This window comes from Suricata suricatta, chromosome 2, assembly GCF_006229205.1.
Source record: "Suricata suricatta isolate VVHF042 chromosome 2, meerkat_22Aug2017_6uvM2_HiC, whole genome shotgun sequence".
Classification (NCBI taxonomy): Eukaryota; Metazoa; Chordata; class Mammalia; order Carnivora; family Herpestidae; genus Suricata; species Suricata suricatta.
In genome coordinates, this window is record NC_043701.1 from 55845053 (window position 1) to 55865884 (window position 20832).

General features: G+C 44.6%; 1 protein-coding gene across 1 annotated transcript in view; it reads left to right on the forward strand.

The window, feature by feature from the left end:
• The window catches only part of GLI3 (GLI family zinc finger 3), a 266246-nt gene that overhangs the window by 235075 nt on the left and 10339 nt on the right, over positions 1-20832 (forward strand). The window contains exons 10-11 of the mRNA XM_029926644.1: positions 15073-15222; positions 16562-16726. Of these exons, the coding sequence (XP_029782504.1) occupies positions 15073-15222; positions 16562-16726 (315 nt within the window). The remainder of the gene's footprint in view (positions 1-15072; positions 15223-16561; positions 16727-20832) is intronic.

Here is a 20832-nt window from a genome sequence, read left to right on the forward strand (position 1 = left end):
TGTACATGCACACACTCATCCCTCTGTACTATGTACATGCACATGCATACACACACAGTCACCTTTCCTGTACTATGTACATGCACACACATACACTCATCTCCCTGTTCTGTGTGCACGCGCACACACACACACACACACATACATACATACCCCTCCTGTACTATGTACATGTACACGCACACACTCATCTCCCTGTTCTGTGTGCATGCACACGCACTGACATACACACAGACACCTCCTGTACTATGTACATATACATGCACACATTCATCTCCCTGTTCTGGGTGCGTGCGCACACATTCACACACACACACACCCCTCCTGTACTATATACATGCACATGCACATGTGCACACACATACTCCTTCAGCCCACACTCAGTGGCATTTGCCAACATATAATGATCTTCCTTGATGCTGGACCTCTGTAGCTCAGTCCCTTCTCTGGGATATATTTTAATCTGTGCCAGGTTCCCTCTGTTTATTTTGGATTCAGCTCATTTGCCTGCTTGTGAAGCCTGCCCTGACTTCACTCTGTCTGTTGTATTTAAGCCACTTGTTTCCCACTCACCCCATTTCGCTATCATCTCAGACACATTGCCCATGCCTTACTCATCTTCTTTTGCCCCCAGTATGCAAATGAATGAATTCCTACATCCTAATGTCTGGACCAATGTTCTTTTTATAAACTCTATGCCTTCTACTGACATGATAAAGGAAATTACAATCTGCATATGGAATAGTTAGCATGTGCCCATATCATACAGGATATTTTATTCTTACATACTTACATGTGCCAGCAGTAAGGGACTAAGAGGTTTCAAAGGGGTCCCGTACATCAGGGTGAATAAGTTAAGAGTTCCCTGAAGAGTGGCGGAAGAGTTCCACACGTTGAAAAGCTTGCTGGCGCGGAGATGTGCTAGGGCTCCCATTCCATCCTGTTTGGTAAGACAAACCTGGGAAAGCCATGGGCCCTGGGCTTCCTAGTTTTCTGTGATATGAGGCCGTGAGGGAAGGAAGAAGGTCATGCATCCCTTTGTGTGACTTGCTTTTAATTTACAATGGTGTCCGCGATGTGAAAGCTAATTTTTAAACCGCACTCCTTTCTGCATTCCTACAGCCACTCTTGGATGAAATCCAATGGGCACGTCTTACTCAGTCTTGCCTCTTCAGGGTTTAGCACAGTAACTGTGATATCATAAATAAGCACTGAGTTAATAGTGAATGAGTAAGTCAGCTCAGCGGGGACTTGTGGGCAGATCTCCAAGTGGATAATTTTGCCTGCTTGCCTGCCTCCTTCCTTGCTTCCAGCAGCTCTTGAGATTTGCCTGGGTCTCTGTCATTAGCAGCCCCTGCCCCGACTTTGCACACATACACGCACACTCACCTAAACTCCTTTTGACTCTGAAGGAAGACTCCCAGCGCTTTTCACGCAGGAACCTCGCCAAGCAATGTAATGGGCAGAAACCCTCAGGGGCGAGGTTGGGTCTGGGCAGGCACCAGAATAACTCTTCTGCCTCGTGTCTTCAAAGGATCCCAGGAAACAAGAGTCTGGAATTTTCTCCAAATGTTAAAAATAGATTTTCTTTTGAAATTCAAATATGTTTTATTCTATCTGTTATTATTTTAACAAATATTCTAGTCATCAGAATTATGATTTAAAAATTGGCCAAAGGGACGCCTGGGTGGCTCAGTCGGCTAAGCATTCCTATTCTTGACTTCAGCTCAGGTCATGATCTCACAGTTCGTAGGTTTAAGCCCCGCATTGGGCTCTGTGCTGACAGTGTGGAGCCTGCTTGGGATTCGCTCTCCCTCTGCCCCTTCCCCATGCATGCTGGCTCTTACTCTCTCTCAAAATGAATAGCATTAAAAATTAAATTAAAATAATAAAGAATAAAAATTTGTAGGACAGTATGCAAGGTTAAAGGCCAATTGTTGTAATGTTGAGAATCAGTCTTCAGTAATGTGGGTGGAGTGTGGACACTTCTGTGGGCAAGGAAGACAGAGAGCACTCATTCAAATCCCATCTTGTCTTTACTGCTCTGTGTTTATGTTATTCTTGAATTTCTTGAATTCACAACCATACTATATATTCAGGCTCTTTCCAAAGAGTAGTGATCATATGGTCAGCCTCCATGTGGATTGCCAGAATCATAAAAATGAAGAACTAATTGAAGGCCAAAATTTTTCCTGCTTCTAGATAGTGGAAACTCGTACTGTCTTCCATCTCAAACAAGGAAAGTTTACATCTACATTTGCATTCAGAGAGCCTTTAAAATTGAGTCCTCCTTCATCATGTGTGTGTGGCTGTGCATAAGCATTAAACTCCTTAAAATTAGAAGTGCAAGGGGTCCTGTTACAATTGCGATTATATTATTGTACCAATCCAGCTGACCTTTTAAAGTTTATAACAAAAGAATGGCTTTGACAATGGGTTGAAAAATACACGTACTCTGCAAAACCTAGCAGGAATTATTATTATACAGAGAAGCTACCCATTAACCTTCTTTTCTCTTCATGGCCGAAATCCAGACCCACAAGGTGGGAGGATTTTAATCCCCTGGGACACAGTTCGGCTTCTGAAATCTTTAATTTGGTGACATCTGCCATTACTATGGCAGATACACTGGATTCGTAGGCATGGCTCCTTCTTCGGAGTGACATTCATCTGCGCCCTGGGAGAGGTTGCATTTTGGGGCCACCTTTCCTGGGCCCTCTGGCCTCAGTCTAGAGCCAGTTGAAGAGCAGAAGAGCAGGGCTTCCACCCTGTGTCTTCGGAGCGAGTGGTGTGGTCAGAAACATTGGTCCTCACTATCTGTGGTGGACTGGCTCATTGCAAAAAGATGGAAAAGGAAAAAAATGTGTTTTTAAGGTCAGTTTTCCAAACTATTTCATCCCATGGTTACACATCTAAAAGTACCTGGCCTGTCTGCAGGTGGCTGTCTTATTTCTAGATGGATGTTACTAAGTCCCAAGTCCTTATCACTTGCTTGACGCCTTGTATTTTTCTTTGTGGTAACTAGGCCCCAGGCCCGAGTTTGTGTTTTTATTGTTATTTGACTGAAACAAAAGTTGGTATTTGAAAGAATAAGATAAAAAACATAATGTGCCCAATAATTTGTACAAAGGATGTAATTTGTAGAAAGAAAATATTAGAAAGATGTGATGAAACCACTTTACCTCTCTTTTTAAAATCTCAGTGGGATTTAAATGCCGGCCCTTCCAGAAAAGAAGCTCTCAAAAGTTTGTTTGTTTAACAAAACATACCTTGTTAAACTATAAGAGAATCTTCTTAAAAGAAAAGAGTTATATTTATGTTTTGTAAAATTTTTTAAATATTTTTTTGATGGAGCATTCGAGTTGGGGAAGGGCAGAAACCTGGGAGAGGGGGTGCAGACAGAGGATCCAAAGTGTCCTCTGAGCTGACAGCATTGAGCCCAATGCAGGACTTGAACTCATGAATCGTGAGATTATGACCTGAGCCAAAGTCAGACACTCAACTGACTGAGCCATCCAGGCGCCCCTGTATTAAATAATTTAGAATTCAGAGAATGGCACTATAAGAGAGCAAGAACTTTTACAGTCCTTACAAAGAGTCAGAGGCTCTTAACCCATTTTTAAGAGTGTGGACGTTTTCTTTTTACCTATGTAATATGAATAACATTAATCCATTTAATGCTTACATTTTGCTTTGTAAAAATTCTTCTCAAAAACAAAAATGTTTACCATCTTACCATGACGCCAGTGTACTATTACTGTGTGGACATGATTCCGAGTCTGTACCAGCCACACTTCTGGAGAAGGAGGAGATACAAGCCAGGTCAGTTCTATCACAAATGAGACATTTACGCCTAGTAATTTTATAATTCAAGACAATACAAAACAAAAAATATAGAGATTCTGAGTTGACTACCCTTGAATTTTTCCATGAGATTTTTTAGTAAATGTTAGACTATCTCATGCACTAGAAAATACCAGGTTTTTCACATTGTGCTCTATTTTGCATGAACTCACTCGAACTAATGTAAGTATAGGATGTTTTAGTTTTGCTTCCATCGCTGCACAGACTCCCCTTTTCTCCATTTTTTTACTCATCTCTACAACTTGAAAGATGAGGAAGGGATATACAGAGAAGTTGTCCCTTATGTGACAGGCTTGGGTTGTTAACTCTGAGTTCAGTATGAAATCCACCGGGAAAGACTGTGTCATTGAAGTATGTTCTGCTTTAACTTGATCTGTCTGTGGGTCTTGCGTGTGTGTGTGTGTGTGTGTGTGTGTGTGTGTGTGTTTTCATTTTGTTATAGAAGTTATGATTAAGGTACAGCCTTGTGTTTCCATGAGAAACCATTTGCTAGTCCCAACCCCTACTCTGTCTGAGGGCTGGGTGCAGGAGAAAGTCAGATCCAACCTATTTCTCAACCACTTTTCCTCTCTCCACCCACAATCCCCTGTCACCAAGTCCATTACCAAGTACAGAAGACCCTTGAATGACATGGGGGTTGGGGCACTGACCCTCCATGCTGTGGAACATCTGTGTATAGCTTTTGACTCTCCCAAAACTAAACTACAAGTAGCCTACTGTTGACTGGAAGCCTTACCCAAGAACATAAATAGTTGATTAGCACATATTTTGTACATGTATTATTTACTGTGTTCTTATTAATAAGGTAAGCTGGAAAAATATGTTATTAAGAAAGGCATAAGGGAAAATAAATTTATAATAATGTGCTATAAAAAGTCTGTATATAAGTGAACTCACAATTCAGACCCATGCTGTTCAAGGGTCAAATGCACACTTTCATTGTTTTTCTTTTCTTTTTTTCCTTTTTTTTTTTTTTTTTTTTTTTGGAGGGAGGAGAAGGTAACATCTTTATTGACATACAATTCCTATACCATATGTGAGCAAACATGTTAACCATTATGCTAGGGAAACCCTACTTCATATGCCATGTGATTCACCCATTTAAAGTATACCACTCAAGAGCATGTGAGTGGCTCAGTCGGTGAAGCGTCTGACTGTCACTCAGGTCATAATCTCACGGTTTATGGGTTCGAGCCCCACATCAGGCTCTGTGCCGCCAGCTCAGAGCCTTGAGCCTGCTTTGGATTCTGTGTCTCCCTCATTCACGCTCTCTCTGTCTCTCTCAAAGATAAACAAACGTTAAAAATATTTTAAGTACACGACTCAGTGTATTTTGATATAAACATGGACTTGTGCAACCATCCCCTGAATCAATTTTACAATGTTTTCATTACCCAGAAAGAAACCCCATCTCCCAGTCTCTTTTCAGCCACATGTAACCACTAGTCTCTTTCTTTCTTTTCTTTCTTTTCTTTCTTTCTTTCTTTCTTTCTTTCTTTCTTTCTTTCTTTCTTTCTTTCTTTCTTTCTTTCTTTCTTTCTTTCTTTCTTTCTTTCTTTCTTTCTTTCTCTTCCTTCCTTCCTTCCTTCCTTCCTTCCTTCCTTCCTTCCTTCCTTCCTTCCTTCCTTCCTTCCTTTCTTGCTTTCTTGCTTTCTCTTTCTTTCTTCCTTTCTTCCTTTCTTCCTTTCCTCCTTTCTTTTCTTCCTTTCCTCTTCTTGAAAAGATTTTATTTTTAAGTAATTTCCACACCCAATGTGGGGCTCAAACTTATAACCCCAAGATCAAGAGTCGCATGCTCTACCCACTGAGCCAGCCAGGCACCCCTATCTACCTTCTTTCTATAGAGACCTGCCTATTCTGGGCATTCATATAAATGGACACATACAATCCGAGTCCTTTTGTGACTGCCTTCATTCACTTACGTATTTTTGTCTGGGTTCACCCACGTCGTAGTAGGTGTCTGAACATCATTCCTTTTACTTTGAGTGGGAATGTGTTGGAGCTCCGCTGAGAACATACGTCCAGCCTACAGTGGCGGGTGGGGCTGAGGGTTTCTCTTCTCTAATTCCATCATTGTGAAGCCCTTCAACAGACATTTAACTTCTTTTAAAGACCTTTATCTTCCTTACGCGTAAAAGAAAGTAGTTTTGTTACAGAGTTGTACCTTGAAACAAGCAAGGTCTGAATACTTGTCAGAACAACTCCATTCGTTTATTCCTTATTTGTTAAAATTTTTTAATGTTTATTTACTTATTTATTTATTTGTTTTTGAGAGACAGAGAGTGTGAGCAGGGGAGGGGCAGAGAGAGAGAGAAGGAATAATGGAATCCAAAGCAGCTCCAGGCTTTGAGCTGTCAGCACAGAGCCCAACATGGGGCTCAAACTCACAAACTGTGAGATCATGACCTGAGCTGAAGTCGGATGCTTAATCAAATAAGGACCCAGGCCCCCTTTTATTTATTCCTTCTTAACCAGGAAACGTATTTTTGCTTTTTAGCGTCACCTAATTCTTAAAATTCATAAACCAGAAAGAAGACGAGAATGCTGTTTTGTGCCCAAAGTGTTGAGTCCTTTTGATATTTCTCTGTATAATTTTTTAGTTGTATCAGAAAGCTATAAGGTTCCTGGATCCTTCTATAAGCCAGCATGGGCTCAAACAGTTGTGTTGTGAGATCTTCATGGAGACTCCTCCTACAGCAAGCATCACATACTGTTAGGAAGATTGACGGGTGCCAACAAAACCATTTGAATTATTTTATTTACCTAAAATTAAAGTGCATATAGAGATAAAGGGCCCATTTCAGCTCTGATAGTCTGAGGCTGCTGCCTTTTTCTGCTTCTGCCTAGCAAAGCCGTTAGGAATCCAAACATAGGGTGTCACTAATAGAATCTGTGTCATGACAGTTGTGCAACTTCTCTGAAATGGCCCACGTATGACAGAATACACAAAACACGAACGTGTGTGCCTCCTTTTCAGATGAAAGGTTTGAAGGATTCTCGCAGTTTCTTAGAGGCAAGTGATTTCTCAAATTGGCTATAATGAAAATTAAGCTTTAATCCATTATAAATTATTTTTTTCCTCTCTCTTTTGCAGAAATATTTCTGGACTACTAAGAGATAGTACAGTTGACTCTTGAACATGGGTTTGAACTGCATGGGTCCACCTTATGTGTTTTTTTTTTTTGATAAATACAATGCAACACCATAAATGTATTTTCTCTTCCTTATGATTTTCTCAATAACATTTTCTTTTCTCCAGCTTACCTTATTGTAAAAAGGCAGTATATAATACAAATAACATACAAAATATGTGTTAATTGACTGATTACGCATAATATTAACATAATATTGGTAAGGCTTCCAGTCAAGTTTTTGAGGAGTCAGAACTTCCATGTGGATATTTTACCGTGCAGGGAGTCTGCACCCCTAACTCCTGTGTTTTTCAAGGATCTGCGATAATAGAAAGTCAGGAAGCAAATTGAAAACGGAGCTTATTTAAAATTGTTTAGTTGCCTATAGGCCATCTTCTACCAAAATAGGAGGCCTTCTTAACCTACTCTCTCAGCAAATCCCTAAAAGTTACAAATCATTGAATTCTGTTAACATGTATTCACTGACTCAAGCCTTGGTTAGGAGCTCACCCGGTAGCCATGTGAAAAGATTTTGAATCGAACATTTCTAGTGTCTGAGAGGCAGGGTTTCGGTTTTATTTCCTTCAGTTTTAAAATAAACTCATGGGGCGCCTGGGTGGCTCAGTCAGTTGAGCGTCCAACTTTGGCTCAGGTCACGATCTCACGGTTTCTGAGTTTGAGCCCTGTGTCAGGCTCTGTGCTGACAGCTAAGCACCCAGAACCTGCTTCAGATTTTGTCTCCCTCTCTCTCTGCCCTTCCCCTGCTCACACTCTGTCTCTCTTTCTCTTAAAAATAAATAAACATTAAAAAAAGAATAATAATAAAATAAAATCATGGTATCAAATAGTGGAGTGTTTGTGGTTTAAGATACAGAGAAATGACGCCAAGGGATGAATCGGAAAGAAAACCGAGAGTCCAGCAAGCTTCCCTAGGCTTCGATGAGCCCAGCCACCTGCAAGCCCGTAATGCAAGTGCCGTTATCCTGAGCATTCGTATATGAAATACACTACTTTCTGAGTATTTTCTTTTCTGTCAAAGCAGTACTGTGTATATGTATCTGCATGTATGTGTGTGTGTACCTATGTACGTGGGTGTTTTGTGGAGAGAGATCCTTTTTACTTGAGCACCGTTCTACTGAACACCATACTCTCGGCTTGTTATGTGTACCCCAGTGCTGTGAAAAACTCGGCGTCAGCGTACTTTGTAGAAGCCTTTTAAATTGGTGACAAAGTTCTGTGTTACCTGAGAAACAGCAGAAACTGACAGAAAGACTGATGTGTAAGGTATATGCACAGGGGAGCCATTCAAACACGGTCATGAGGGTTGGGTCTCAAGTTTTACATTTCCTGCTGTTACTGGTTTTCAGTGGACTTAACGGTAGTATTTTCATTACAACGGTGAGGGACTTTACCTTCTTGATGTTAAGGAGCTGACGGATTTAAAGGCTTTTATTAACTTTCCAAAACAATTTTTTAATGCTTATTTTTGAGAGACAGAGTGCAAGCGAGGGGGGGTGGGGCAAAGAGGGAGATACAGAATCCCAAGCATGTGACCAGAGCTGTCAGCACAGCACCTTATTCGGGGCTTGAACTCACGAACCATGAGATCATGACCTGAGCCAAAGTCAGATGCTTAACCCACTGAGCCACGCAGGCGCCCCTGATTTTTAAAGACTTTGAACAGCCAGGAGTTTGTCTGCTGACCAGAGTTATAACAGGAATGGGCGAAGCTTCCACACTCCCCTCGCACGGGTTGCTCAGTGGACAATGCTTACCTGTCTAGAAAGCTTGTGCTTTCTGAGCGGGAATCGTGGGGAATCTGGCAGAAGGAGAGGAAGGCAGCGAGACGGCATCAGCGTGCTTCCAAGGCTCACGAACTACTTGAATAGCAGCTTTATTTGGAGAGCGACGAACCTTCGGGGTAGATAGACCACTCGCGTGCATTTCATCCAAAGGGTTAGCAATTAGACTGTGGAGGAACTGCCTGCTCTTTACTGGGAGTGAACTAAGGAAGCCAGAAGAAAGGATTCTGATTAGCTTCGTGGAGTCCATTGTGACTTCCATTTTGCTGATGGTGACAGAAAAGCGTCCCTTCCCCCATTTTCCTTTGGGGTCTTCCCACAGCACTGAAGCCTCCCAGGCTGATGCAAGTAGCCGGCTGCCTCGATGGCCAGGCTGACAACAGAGAGACTTCTGCCACCCTCCTCTGCACCCCCAGCTCCACGGGGAGCAGACAAAATGGGAATGCACGCCTGGTCCTGGCTCACCTTGCTGCAAACACATCTCGGTGGGGAAATAGCAGCTTGGCTGGTTTGCTGTGAGTGCCTGACATACACGGTGTCATCAGCCGTCAGTTTCTGGAGGCAGATGCTTACAATCCTGCTTGGAAAATGGAATCATGGAGAAGCTGTGTGGTGGCATGAGGCCTCTGCAGGCAAATTGCCTGGTCCTGGTGTCCCCGTCCTGTTTGTTCAGACAGGGAGAGTTCCAAGCGGCCCGGCTGAGAGAGCTGACATACAGCACCGTAATTTACACCATCTATCTCTTTCTGGAGCTTGGGCCTCTGGCAAATTGCATGTCTTTGTGTTGGATTAGTTTGGAATTTAATCATGCATTATTTCCCCTCCCAATTAAATTATTTATATATTTGATTAACGTTTTCACTGCTAGGAAGCCAAATGTTCAATGAAACCACAAATAAACACATGCCCATTGAATGTCAGGGCAGCTTCACATGGGATCATTCTCTCTGTGGAATGTTAAGAATTCACTGTGTAGAGTCTTCTTAGCTACCTAGGATTTTGGTGAGGAAAATCCACCCGGCCCTAGGATCATGGTGCAGGGGGAGTCTGTCTGGACTAAGTCCCTCCCCTTGTTTAGCCTAGGATCCTGGCTTTTTTTGTTCCCATGGATTTTTCTTTTCTCTAGCTCTGAAACCTCTCTCCCTCTAATTTTACTTCCTTAGGCTTGAGAACCAGCCTGACCAAGGAGGTCAGTCTCTGGGGTGCCTGGGTGGTGAAGTCAGTTAAGCATCCAACTCTTGATTTTGGCTCAGGTCATGATCTCACTGTTCATGAATTTGAGCCCCGCATGGGGCTCTGCATTGACAGCATGGACCCTGCTTGGGATTCTCACTCTCCCTCTCCCTGCCCCTCCCCTGATCATACTCTCTCTCTCTAAAAATAAAGAAAACTTCAAAAAATAATAAAAGAGGGGCACCTGGGTGGCTCTGTCCATTGGGCATCTGACTTCAGCTCAGGTCATGATCTCACAGTTCATGGTTTCGAGCCCTGAGCTGTCAGCACAGAGCCTGGAGCCTGCTTCGGATTCTGTGTTTCCCTCTCTCTCTCTGCCCTTCCCCTGATCACACTGTCTCTCTCTGTCTCTCAAAAATAAATAAATGTTTAAAATAAATAAATAAATAAATAATAAAGGAATATCATGGGTTCTGCTAGTCAAAGGAAGAAACTGAAATCACCTAATCAGAGATGAGCAGACCAGTGGCCCACAGGTGCGGTCTGGCCCACTGCTTGAGTTTTCACAGCCCATGAGCTAAGAATGGTTGTTACAGTTTTAAATGGTTGAAAAAAATTTTTTTAATGTTTTATTTATTTTTGAGAGCAAGAGCATGAACAGGGGTGGAACAGAGAGGTAGGGGGTAGGGGGGAGACAGAGGATTCAAAGTGAACTCTATGCTGACAGTCCAATATGGGGCTTGAACTCAAGAACTATGAGATCATGACCTGAGCCAAAGTCAGACGCTCAACCAACTGAACCACCCAGGCGCCCCTTAAAAATTTAAGAAAATGTTTCTTGACATGTGAAATGTTCAGCGTCGAGGATAAACAGTTGTACCTGCTCGCTTACACATTGTCAATGGCCATTTGCCTAAAACAACAAGAGTCTGAGTATCTACAAACTTCTGGCCAACTAAGCCTAAAATAGATACTGTCTGGCTTTTCACAGAAAATGTTTGTGGACACCTGATCTCTAGTTCATCACCCAGATTTAACAGATGAGAAAACCAAGGTTCAAGTGGGAGAACTGAGTTGTCCAAAGGTACACAGCTCATCAAAAGTTGGTCTGGGGGGCATCTTCCGATGGCCACCCCACACTTTTCCCACTGTAGCATCAGGTCCGCCCTAAGATGGACCTTTCCATGGCCACTAGCTGCAGAGGCCAAAGAAGCCTGGGAAAAAATTAGTACCTATGGACATGTAAAATCTATGACTTCATAGAATTGTAATTTTCACTTGAAATCTAGCGCCAGGAAATGTGTTACACTTAAAATGCATTTGAACTGCCCAAGTAGGCAGAAGGATGTGTCCGTATTTCTGTAGACTAATTGATTACGTCCTGTACTCAGCACTTGGACCTGGACCCTGCCGGCCGAGGTGGTAGAATCTCATTTCAAGAAAAATAACCTGTGGTCTCAATCCAAGTTTGTACTCAAGAGCAGTTTCAGAAAATTGTGAAAGCATATTAGACTGAACTCAGGTCTCCTGTACAGGGACCAAGAAGGAAAACCCCCAAGATGCTAAGCTTTGGGAAAGTGAGGTCGCTCCTACTGCCTAGTGCAGATTCTTCCATGTCCCTCCCCACATGGGGATCTGTTGGCTGATCTCCATGGGATCCCCAGCACTGGAATTTTTAGACGTCCCAGAAGCCAAGATCAATGAGAGTTAGTGAGGTATAAATATATGAAAGAGGATCTTTTCGTCACTGCACTTGCCAGCTCCTTGTCAGTTCTCCCCTCCCGCTTAGCAGTGCCCCCCCCACCTTTGTAGACAGCTGCTATGACTTCCCAGCCATCTGGTTGAAACCTATCCTTCAGAACCTTCTGTAGCTTGGCATGCGCTTGAGGGGGCTGCTGGGGTGTTGGCTTCTCACAGGTCGCCTCACCCAGAGGAGCAGTCCCCTTCCCTCTCTTCCAGAGTCTCTGGCTTTACTGGCCACCCTTGGTGCCTCCCCTGTTGGTTATTCCAGTCCTGCCTCTCCCCAGCCCCCACCCCGAGTAAAGCCAGTTAACCTTGGTACTCTGTCCTTGGGGACAGGCATCCAAGTGCTGCTCTCTAGATGGGAGTTCCGTCGAGGTTGTTCCTACAGTCTTGCTGCTGGTGATCTGACCCAGCACTCTGCATCCCAGGTAGGTCCAAGCTCTGCTACCTCAGCAGCATCCAGAAAGTGGTGCCTTCTTGCCGCACCACACAGTGGCAAGTGCCGGAACCCTCCTATGTCTGCTAGACCCATCCTCTCCTGCCACGAATGTTCCTCACACCGTTCCTCAAAGACACCAGGTTCTGCCCCTCAGGTCTCACTTTTCTGCTGTGCTGACCCTTTCCTCCCACACCCTTCCCGATCTGCACACCTGGCTGGGTCTCTGCCCATCGTTCAGGTCCTGCCACTTCACTGAGGAAGCTCACCCTGCTCTTCAGAGACATATCTGAGACCCCCTGTTGATTATTTTTAGAAAACCCTCTTACTTCCTTTCATAACACTGATCACAACTATAATTATATGGTAATTTAAGCCATTATCTGCTTGGCTCCAGTAGACTGTCATTTCCTTAGGGCAGGAAGCATGTCTGTCTGATTCCCCAGCACAAGGCCCATGCCCCACTGATGCGGAGTGGACCCCAGTACACACAGTGCCAGTCAGTGCATGAGAGATGAGTGAAACTTTGCAATCGCAGATCGTACAGAAAGCGTTTGTTAACTGATGAGAAAAAGTGTTTCTGGAAAACTTGAGACTCGGCTTAAATGCAACACCCACTCAGAAACTTCTCGGTTTTCCAGTTCATGCTCAGGTAGTGCCACACATCTCCCCTCGGAGACCTGAGGGTCTTGGATAACAAACACTCTGTTCTCTCCAGGAAGTGTGCATGCAGAATAAAGAGAGTGAACTCACCTCATGTTCCCTCACTCCCCCCAGCAAGGTAGAGGCCACATCTGGATAGGATTCAAATCCTTTTGAGTTCTTGAGAGTGTATTATCTTCAAGTAATAGAACCCTTTACATTGCACTCATGTTGTATGGATACTAGGTGAAATGAAGCTGAGTTAAGATCAGCAGAAGCATCAAGTTCAAGCTCTTTTGTCCAGTGAAAGTTCAGTTTGCACATGAGTCCAAATCAATTCAGCAAATATTTACTGAGGACCTCCAGGTGCCAGGGACACCGGTTAGTTGCTGAGAATAAGAAGCTACAAGATGTAGGTCCTGCCTTCTAGGGGGAGGCTCAGCCCTGGTTCTAATTCAGCTTCCCAGCTCAGCCTGCCCCTCTCCTCCTTCCTCCTTCCCCCCTTTCTCCTTTCTCCTGTACATCAGCCCAGGTAGCTTATTTCCAATAACTTGAGGGAAGGTGAACCAAAAGAGGTGTTTATGGAATGGATTTGTGTGATTGGCAGCTGTTTCCCCTGGAGAGGAGAGTTTGCAGAGCCCCTGTGTGTTCCGTGGGCTTACCGGCTGGGCTCTGGCGTACCTCGGGACAGTCCTGGCTGATAGGTGTGAGCCACAAAGATGCACTTGAAGCATGAATTTAAAGATCGCATGTTGTCCCCTGTCCAGCACCTCTGTTTTCCTCATACCCTTATATCCATAACTTTTAAGAAATGCTAATACTTCGGATAGTTGGCTTTTCATAGGACACCCATGTCTGTGTGTCCTGGATTGCTATACCGTTGGGAGCCCAAGTGATTCCATGTGGTTTCCTCGTGGCTTGCAGCACTTCTAACAGGACCCTGATTGTCTCCCACTCTGCTCTGCCCAGTCACCCACTCCCCTCTGTTCCTCCAATTTTCTGAGAGCTGCTTAAGGAGCAGAGAGTGCACAGCACCTGCCTTTCTCTGCCTGCACCCGTTTTTCAACTCCAGAAAGCTGGACGAATGTCGCTTGTTCCTGCAGCAGTGGCTGCCTCCTGGAGGAACGGAGGGAGGCCGACTGAGGGTGGGGTCTTGCCCTCAGGCCCCCGAAGACCACTCATTCAGGAGCCAGAGTCTAAACAAGAGAGTAATTAAATGTTCTGTCACTAGCATGGCGTGCATGGAACCCAAAGGGAGCTTTCTCTCACCTAACAGATTTATTTGTGGGGGTTTTGCGTGGATATTTCAGAACGGGCTCACAAGAACCTTAAATGAAGGCAAATAGAATGTGGGGTAACCAGAGAATAAAAGCAACAGGCTCACCCAGGACACAGATTCCCTCACTAACCCATAATTGGACATATAAATCGCATGATCTAACTGAAATTTAAATGGGATCCAAATTGAGAAATTTCTCTTCCTCTGGTGCTTTCTTATGTTTCCTGGGTCTTCTCTCTGGAGGGGACTTGGGGTGTAAGCCTAGGGAGCATCCAAAACTGATTAAAAAACTCTGAATTGATAAGAAGTTCAGAGAAATTTATCTTCATATTAAAACCCAAGTTAATAGAATTATATAGAGCTGGAAAGAACCTTCGAGCCTAGTGAAGACATCCCTTTGTTTCCTACGTGAGGAAGGCGAAGATCCTGAGACCAAAGCATTTTGTTGCCCCCTGATTCTCTATAGTATCTAGTTCATTTGTCTGTGATTATTACCCAAGGGGGGAAAACACCACAGATTGGAACTATAGTGTCATTTGAAAAGGCGCTTTGGTTTTTCGCTGGTCCTTATTGCAGAATTAGGGGTGCACACACGCACGTGCACCCGTGTTCCCGTTCTCTGCCATCTGAGCCACAGCGCTAACCCAGGGCCCAGAGTGCGTGTGATCCGGGGAGCACCCTTGTGCTCTGTCGACCGTGACCCCCACTTTGCAAAGGCCTAGGATGATGTGTGGGCTCACTTCATTTCACTCACCTTTTAGAGGCTTTTCGGGGATACCCAGCTTCCTATGAGTAGTGTGACCTCTGTTAGTTAGGAACTGAGCATGCACGGTTAGTAAGAGCAGATTTATTTAAGAAACATGAACAGAAACAAAATGACCTGCATATAACGCTGTCCTGTGTTCCTAGGGCCTCCGGTTGGGGCACCTTTTGCCCTCCCTCTGTAGCCTTCAGAAAGGGATCTGGTCCTGCTCTCACGCTTTCTTCTTTTCCAACCCCCAGCATATAAATAACGACCATATTCACGGCGAGAAGAAGGAATTCGTGTGCCGGTGGTTGGATTGCTCGAGAGAGCAGAAGCCCTTCAAAGCCCAGTACATGCTGGTGGTGCACATGAGGAGACACACGGGGGAGAAGCCTCACAAATGCACTGTGAGTGTGAAGCGCGGGCTGCGGGCTTGGGGCCATCTGGCACCAGCACGTGTCAGGTTGGGGTTCAGGGTTGCCACAGGCCTCTGCACACTGTGAACCCAGCTGAGGGGGTGCGGCTGGGTGGTTGGGGGAATGGAAGTCTGTGATGAATGCCGGGAGTTCTGAGAAAGGGTTCCAAAATGGGGGGAACGCCAGAAGTGGAGAGTGACAGCTACATTTTAGGGGATAGTAGAGCAGTCTGAGCTGTCCAACAAGGTGGCCATGAGCCATGTATGCCTCTTGGGTGCTTATGAGACTTGTCCAGAGTAACCAAGGAGTGATTATTTTTTTAATTTAAATTTTTTAAATAAATTTTAATGTTTATTTTTGAGAGAGAGAGAGAGACAGAGGAAGGGGCAGAGAGAGAGGAAGACACAGAATCCGAAGCAGTCCCAGGCTCTGAGCCATCAGCACAGAGCCCGACACAGGGCTGGCACTCACCGACCGACTGTGAGATCATGACCTAAGCTGAAGTTGGATGCTTAACCGACTGAGCCACTCAGGTGCCCCTTAAATTAAATTAATTTAATTTAATTTTTTAAATGGTAAATATAAAGTCAGCCCTTGTGGCAAGCAGCTAGCACTTCAGATAGCACAGCTGTGCAGAGTGGCAAGTGGACAGGCAGCGGCTGGGACGCCCTGGTGGGCTCTAGGAATAAGCATGTGGCCACCACGCCGGCCCAGGCACAAACGTTCGTCATGCTAGAGGGCTCAGAGGGCAGAAAGAGGTGCCATCCTAGTCTTGAAACATTTAAGTTTGCTGTTAAAAATATAACCCAGATGACTTCAGAGTTTTTCTTTGCCCTCCTAGTCTGTCCCCATGGCCTGGTATCAATCCGCTGGGTGGCTGGCACTCAATCTCTTTACCTGAGGTGCCTCCAGGCACATGGGCACTGTTCAGCCCTGCACTTTACATCTTAAAGGCCCTTTACAAACATGATCAAATTCCGTGCCTCTGTATGGACACAAAACCATGTTAGTGAACTTTGTGCTGAATCTAAAATCAGTGGGAATTTGAGGAGATCAGTGAGCAGATAATGAGACCCATTGTGCACATTGAGTGGTCTATTAAAAAAAAAAAAAAAAACCTCCAGGACTTTGACAAGCCCTGAAAATGCGGTCTCTTGAACTGCACTGAGCCCCATCTGAATCCCAATAAATGCAGAGTTTAGTGGACTTTTGTTCCTCGGTTTTGAAAAGCTGCTGACCCTCCAGACGTCAGTCTTTCATCAACCCTGAGGGACTGTTGGGCATAAGCCAGGATTGTGTGGAGTAATGCAGATTTACCTGTTGTCTGCAGTTTGAAGGTTGCACAAAGGCCTACTCGAGACTAGAAAACTTGAAAACGCACTTGAGATCCCACACTGGAGAGAAACCGTACGTCTGTGAGCACGAAGGTTGCAACAAGGCTTTCTCGAATGCCTCCGATCGCGCCAAGCACCAAAACAGGACGCATTCCAATGAGGTAAGGCTCCTCCACTGAGACACTCCTTGGGCCCAGAGCTCGTGCTGCAAACAAAGAGCCCTCGTGGGCGGTGCGCACAGACCAGAGGCCCACGCCGTCTGATTTCCTGCCGGCCACCCCCAGCATGCGCGTGCACTGGCCGAGGCTGCAGGTGGGGGTCAGAGCCTCTGATGTAGGGGCCGCAAAGGGGCCTGGTTGGCCCTGGAATGCAGATCAGGAGGGAACTTCAAATCCCTGGAAGTCTCACGTTGTTCAGAACTGCCACCTACTGGTCAAACAGCCGGAGCACTTAACTGTGGCATTTCAGCCACTTGCTCTGCCTGGAATAGCATGGGAACCCGCAGAGGACGACCCTGTAAGCACCCAGGATAGATCAGAGGCAATGTGTTGACAGCTGACGGCTTACTGCTAGGACAGCCACGTTTGTTTGCTTTCTCCAGGTGGTATCCTTAAATGCATTATATCCAAAAAGACTTTCACAGGGCAACCAGCCTTGGCTAAACAGGATTTCCAGACATTCTCAATTCCAAAGGGTCTTGGGAGAGCTATTCTCAGCAAGCCAGAAAGGTTGCTGGCCAGTCATCGAAGACAGCAGGCTGAATAAAAGCGTCATGGTTAATGGGTGTTTCCCACCATGTTGTTGTGATTTGTAGATACTTATCCACCCCCCCCAAATGTCACAAGTGATTAAGAATGAAAATATTTCCAAATTATTTTTCTTTTTTTTATAATTTTTTTAATGTTTTATTTATTTTTGATACAGAGAGAGACAGAGCATGAGAGAGGGCGGGGCAGAGAGAGAAGGAGACACAGAACCAAAAGCAGGCCCCGGGCTCTGAGCTAGCTGTCAGCACAGAGCCTGACTCGGGGCTTGAACCCACAAACGTGAGATCTGACCTGAGCCAAAGTCGGAGGCTTAGCCGACTGAGCCACCCAGGCGCCCCTCCAAATTATTTTTCTGATGTTTTTTAAATTTTTATTCATTTTTTAGAGACAGAGAGAGAGAGAGAGAGAGAGAGAGACAGAGCACAAGTGGGGAAGGGGCAGAGAGAGAAGGAGACACAGAAACTGAGGCAGGCTCTAGGCTCTGAGCTGTCAGCTCAGAGCCCAATGTAGGGCTTGAACCCACAAACCACAAGATCATGACCGGAGCCAAAGTTGGACACTTAACTGACTAAGCCACCCAGGCACCCCGGTTTTGCCTATGGTTTCATGCATGTGTGCCTGCAGGCCTCCAGCTTCTGCTTGAAGGTCTAGCTCATGTTCGGACTCCTCTGTGATGCCTTCTCTTGAATGAATCCAGAGATGGACAAAAAAGCTCTTCACATTTGGGTAAAAATGAGTTAGCTAGCCAGAATTTGTTAACATGAGACATAGTTCTGCCCCATTAAGCATGTCATTGGTTTGCTTACATTGTGTGAGAGAAGGAACATTTGACCTTGCTTACTAGCGGCTCAGGGACCATTGTCTTTAAGGTCCTTGCCAAGTGTCCTGTCATCTTAAAAGACAAAGCAGAAACAAGTCTAAAGGGACTATCTACACGTTTCTTTTTAAGTTTATTTCTTTATTTTGAGAGAGAGAAAGAGTATGATCAGGGGAAGAACAGAGAGAGAGGGAGAGAGAGAGAGAACCCTAAGCAGGCTCTGCACTGTCAGCACAGAGCCCAGTGCGGAGCTTGAACCCATAAACCAAGAGATCATGACCTGAGCAGAAATCAAGAGTCTGATGCTTAATCAATAGAGCCACCCAGATGCCCCTCACACTTTCTTAAAAACACACTCACACTGAACCTCATACGTGCAGGCTCACATGCGCAGACTCCTTTTGAAAGGGTCATGGTGGACTAAGAAGACTTGTGTCACTTGTGTCACTTGGAATCTCATTATTAATCAGTTGATTGAGGATGCTTTAGAGGAGAAGCCACATATCCATTTTTTCACGTCAAAAATACTTTTACAGGGGCGCCTGGGTGGCTCAGTTAGTTAAGCGTCTGACTTCAGCTAAGGTCATGATCTTGAGGTTCGTGAGTTTGAGACCCACATCAGGCTCCGTGCTGACAGCTCAGAGCCTGGAGCCTGCTTCAGATTCTGTGTGTGTCTCTCTCTGGCCCTCTGCTCACGCTCTGTCTTTCTCTCTCAAAAATAAGCAAACTAAAAAATATTTAAAAAATAAAATAGTTTAAAACAATGCTTTTACTACATGCACTGCTTATGGTATCATCTGTTGTACTTGATTTGTGAAAAGTTCTAGGGAATCTAGGTGAATCCGTGGAGACAGAAAGTGGATTAGTGGTTGCCAGAGGCTAAAAGGAAGGGATTAGGGTGACTTCCAATAGGTAAGGATTTCTTTTAGGGATGATGAAAATATCCTGGAATTTGATTGATAGTGACAGTTACACAAGGTTGCGGATGTACTAAATGCCACTGCATTGTGCAATTTCAAAGGGTTCTTTCTATGGTATATGATTTATAGCTCAGTTTAAAATGTTTTGGGAGATGTGATTAACTTAGAATTAAATTAATATAACTGCATTCCATATATAAGCGCAATTATGTCTAGAAATTCAGAAGGCATTCATTCCTATAGAATGAATCCCCCGCCCCACTTCCCCTGCTGTTCTTGTGGAGAAATTTGGGCAGTGGGTGTGTTAGGATTAGTGGTGCATACATACAAACGTACTTACTCAGCTTTTTATCTTCGCTATGGACCTAAAATGTGTGCACGGCTGTTTGCTTTGCCTAAATGCATTAGAGCTCAGCTTGTATACTTCTGTGAGGTAGAAAGTGTAATGCTGTATGAGAGTTTACCCACTAGGAGATTCAGAGATAGCTTGGTCAGTCCTCTCTTTCACCGGTTGGAACAGTTTATCTAAAATAAATTAACAGCCTTAACCATGCAAGGCTTTGGCCTTCCGTACAAATAAACGATGGACAGTTTCACATCCACCAAAATTAAGTTTGTCCAGGAAATCTAGATTTGTGTCCTGAGACACACTTTACTTGCTTTCTTATTTGTACTTTTATTCATTCACTAAACAAATATGGAGAGCTGGTTATGTGGCGCGGGCCTTGCTGTTCCAGGTTCGGCACAGAATACCGTGGGCTAGAAGCCAGTCTAGCACTCCCCATCCACCCCCAGGCTGCCTCATCCATTTGGGGCCATCCAAGTGGCCTCCGCCAAGGACACTTCCTCCAGACCACACAGCATATTTCCTCCCAAAACCACACTAAGCTAGTTTCCTTGAGCTCTGACTCGGTTGTATCTCCCTCTCCAGAAAGTTCCAATGGCTCTTTCTTTCCTTTAGGGGAAGTTTAGACTCCCTAGGCTTGCCCTTGCTGTCACACAGCCCAAGCCTGTGCGTCCAGGTGTGACCTCTTACCTTTGTGGCCATGAAAGGCACGTGCATGAAGTGGTCCTGCCTCTGGACCTTGGCTTTTCTTTCGCATCCCCTTCCCTCATTATTATCCCTCAGAATCTCGTTTTTCTTTCAGGACGTTGCTGCAATGCCTCCTCCTAATAAAATTCTGTTCATTGAGTAATTACTGTGTGCAACACATCATGGTGAACCTTTCATGAATGTTGTCTTGTTTAACCCTTACCCATGACCCAGTGAGCTGGGCATTCTACCCAGATGTAAAAACTTAATAACTGATGCCTCCTCCAATCATCCCAACTGAAAAATGATTCCCCTATGTCCACGTCGTTTTGCAGCATTTAAAGTTTGTACTGGTGATAATTACATACTGTCATATTTTTCTTGCATATTTTATATCCCCTGACATTAAATCCTGCAGTATAGAACTTCATGTTCCCAGAGCCTTGGATATAGTAGAGACCATTAAATGTTTATTGGAAACTCTAGTTGGATAAATTCTACAAAGTCAAGTAAAAAAAAGTATCCTAGCTTTCACAAATTACCTTCAGTTCAGTGAGTCAAAAAAAAAGACAGCCATGGCAGAAGTTGATTATCTAGGGGCACCTGGGTGGCTCAGTTGGTTAAGCATCCAACTTCAGCTCAGGTCATGATCTCATGGTTTGTGGGTTCAAGCCCCACATCGGACTCTGTGTTGACAGCTCACAGCCTGGAACCTGCTTTGGATTCTGTG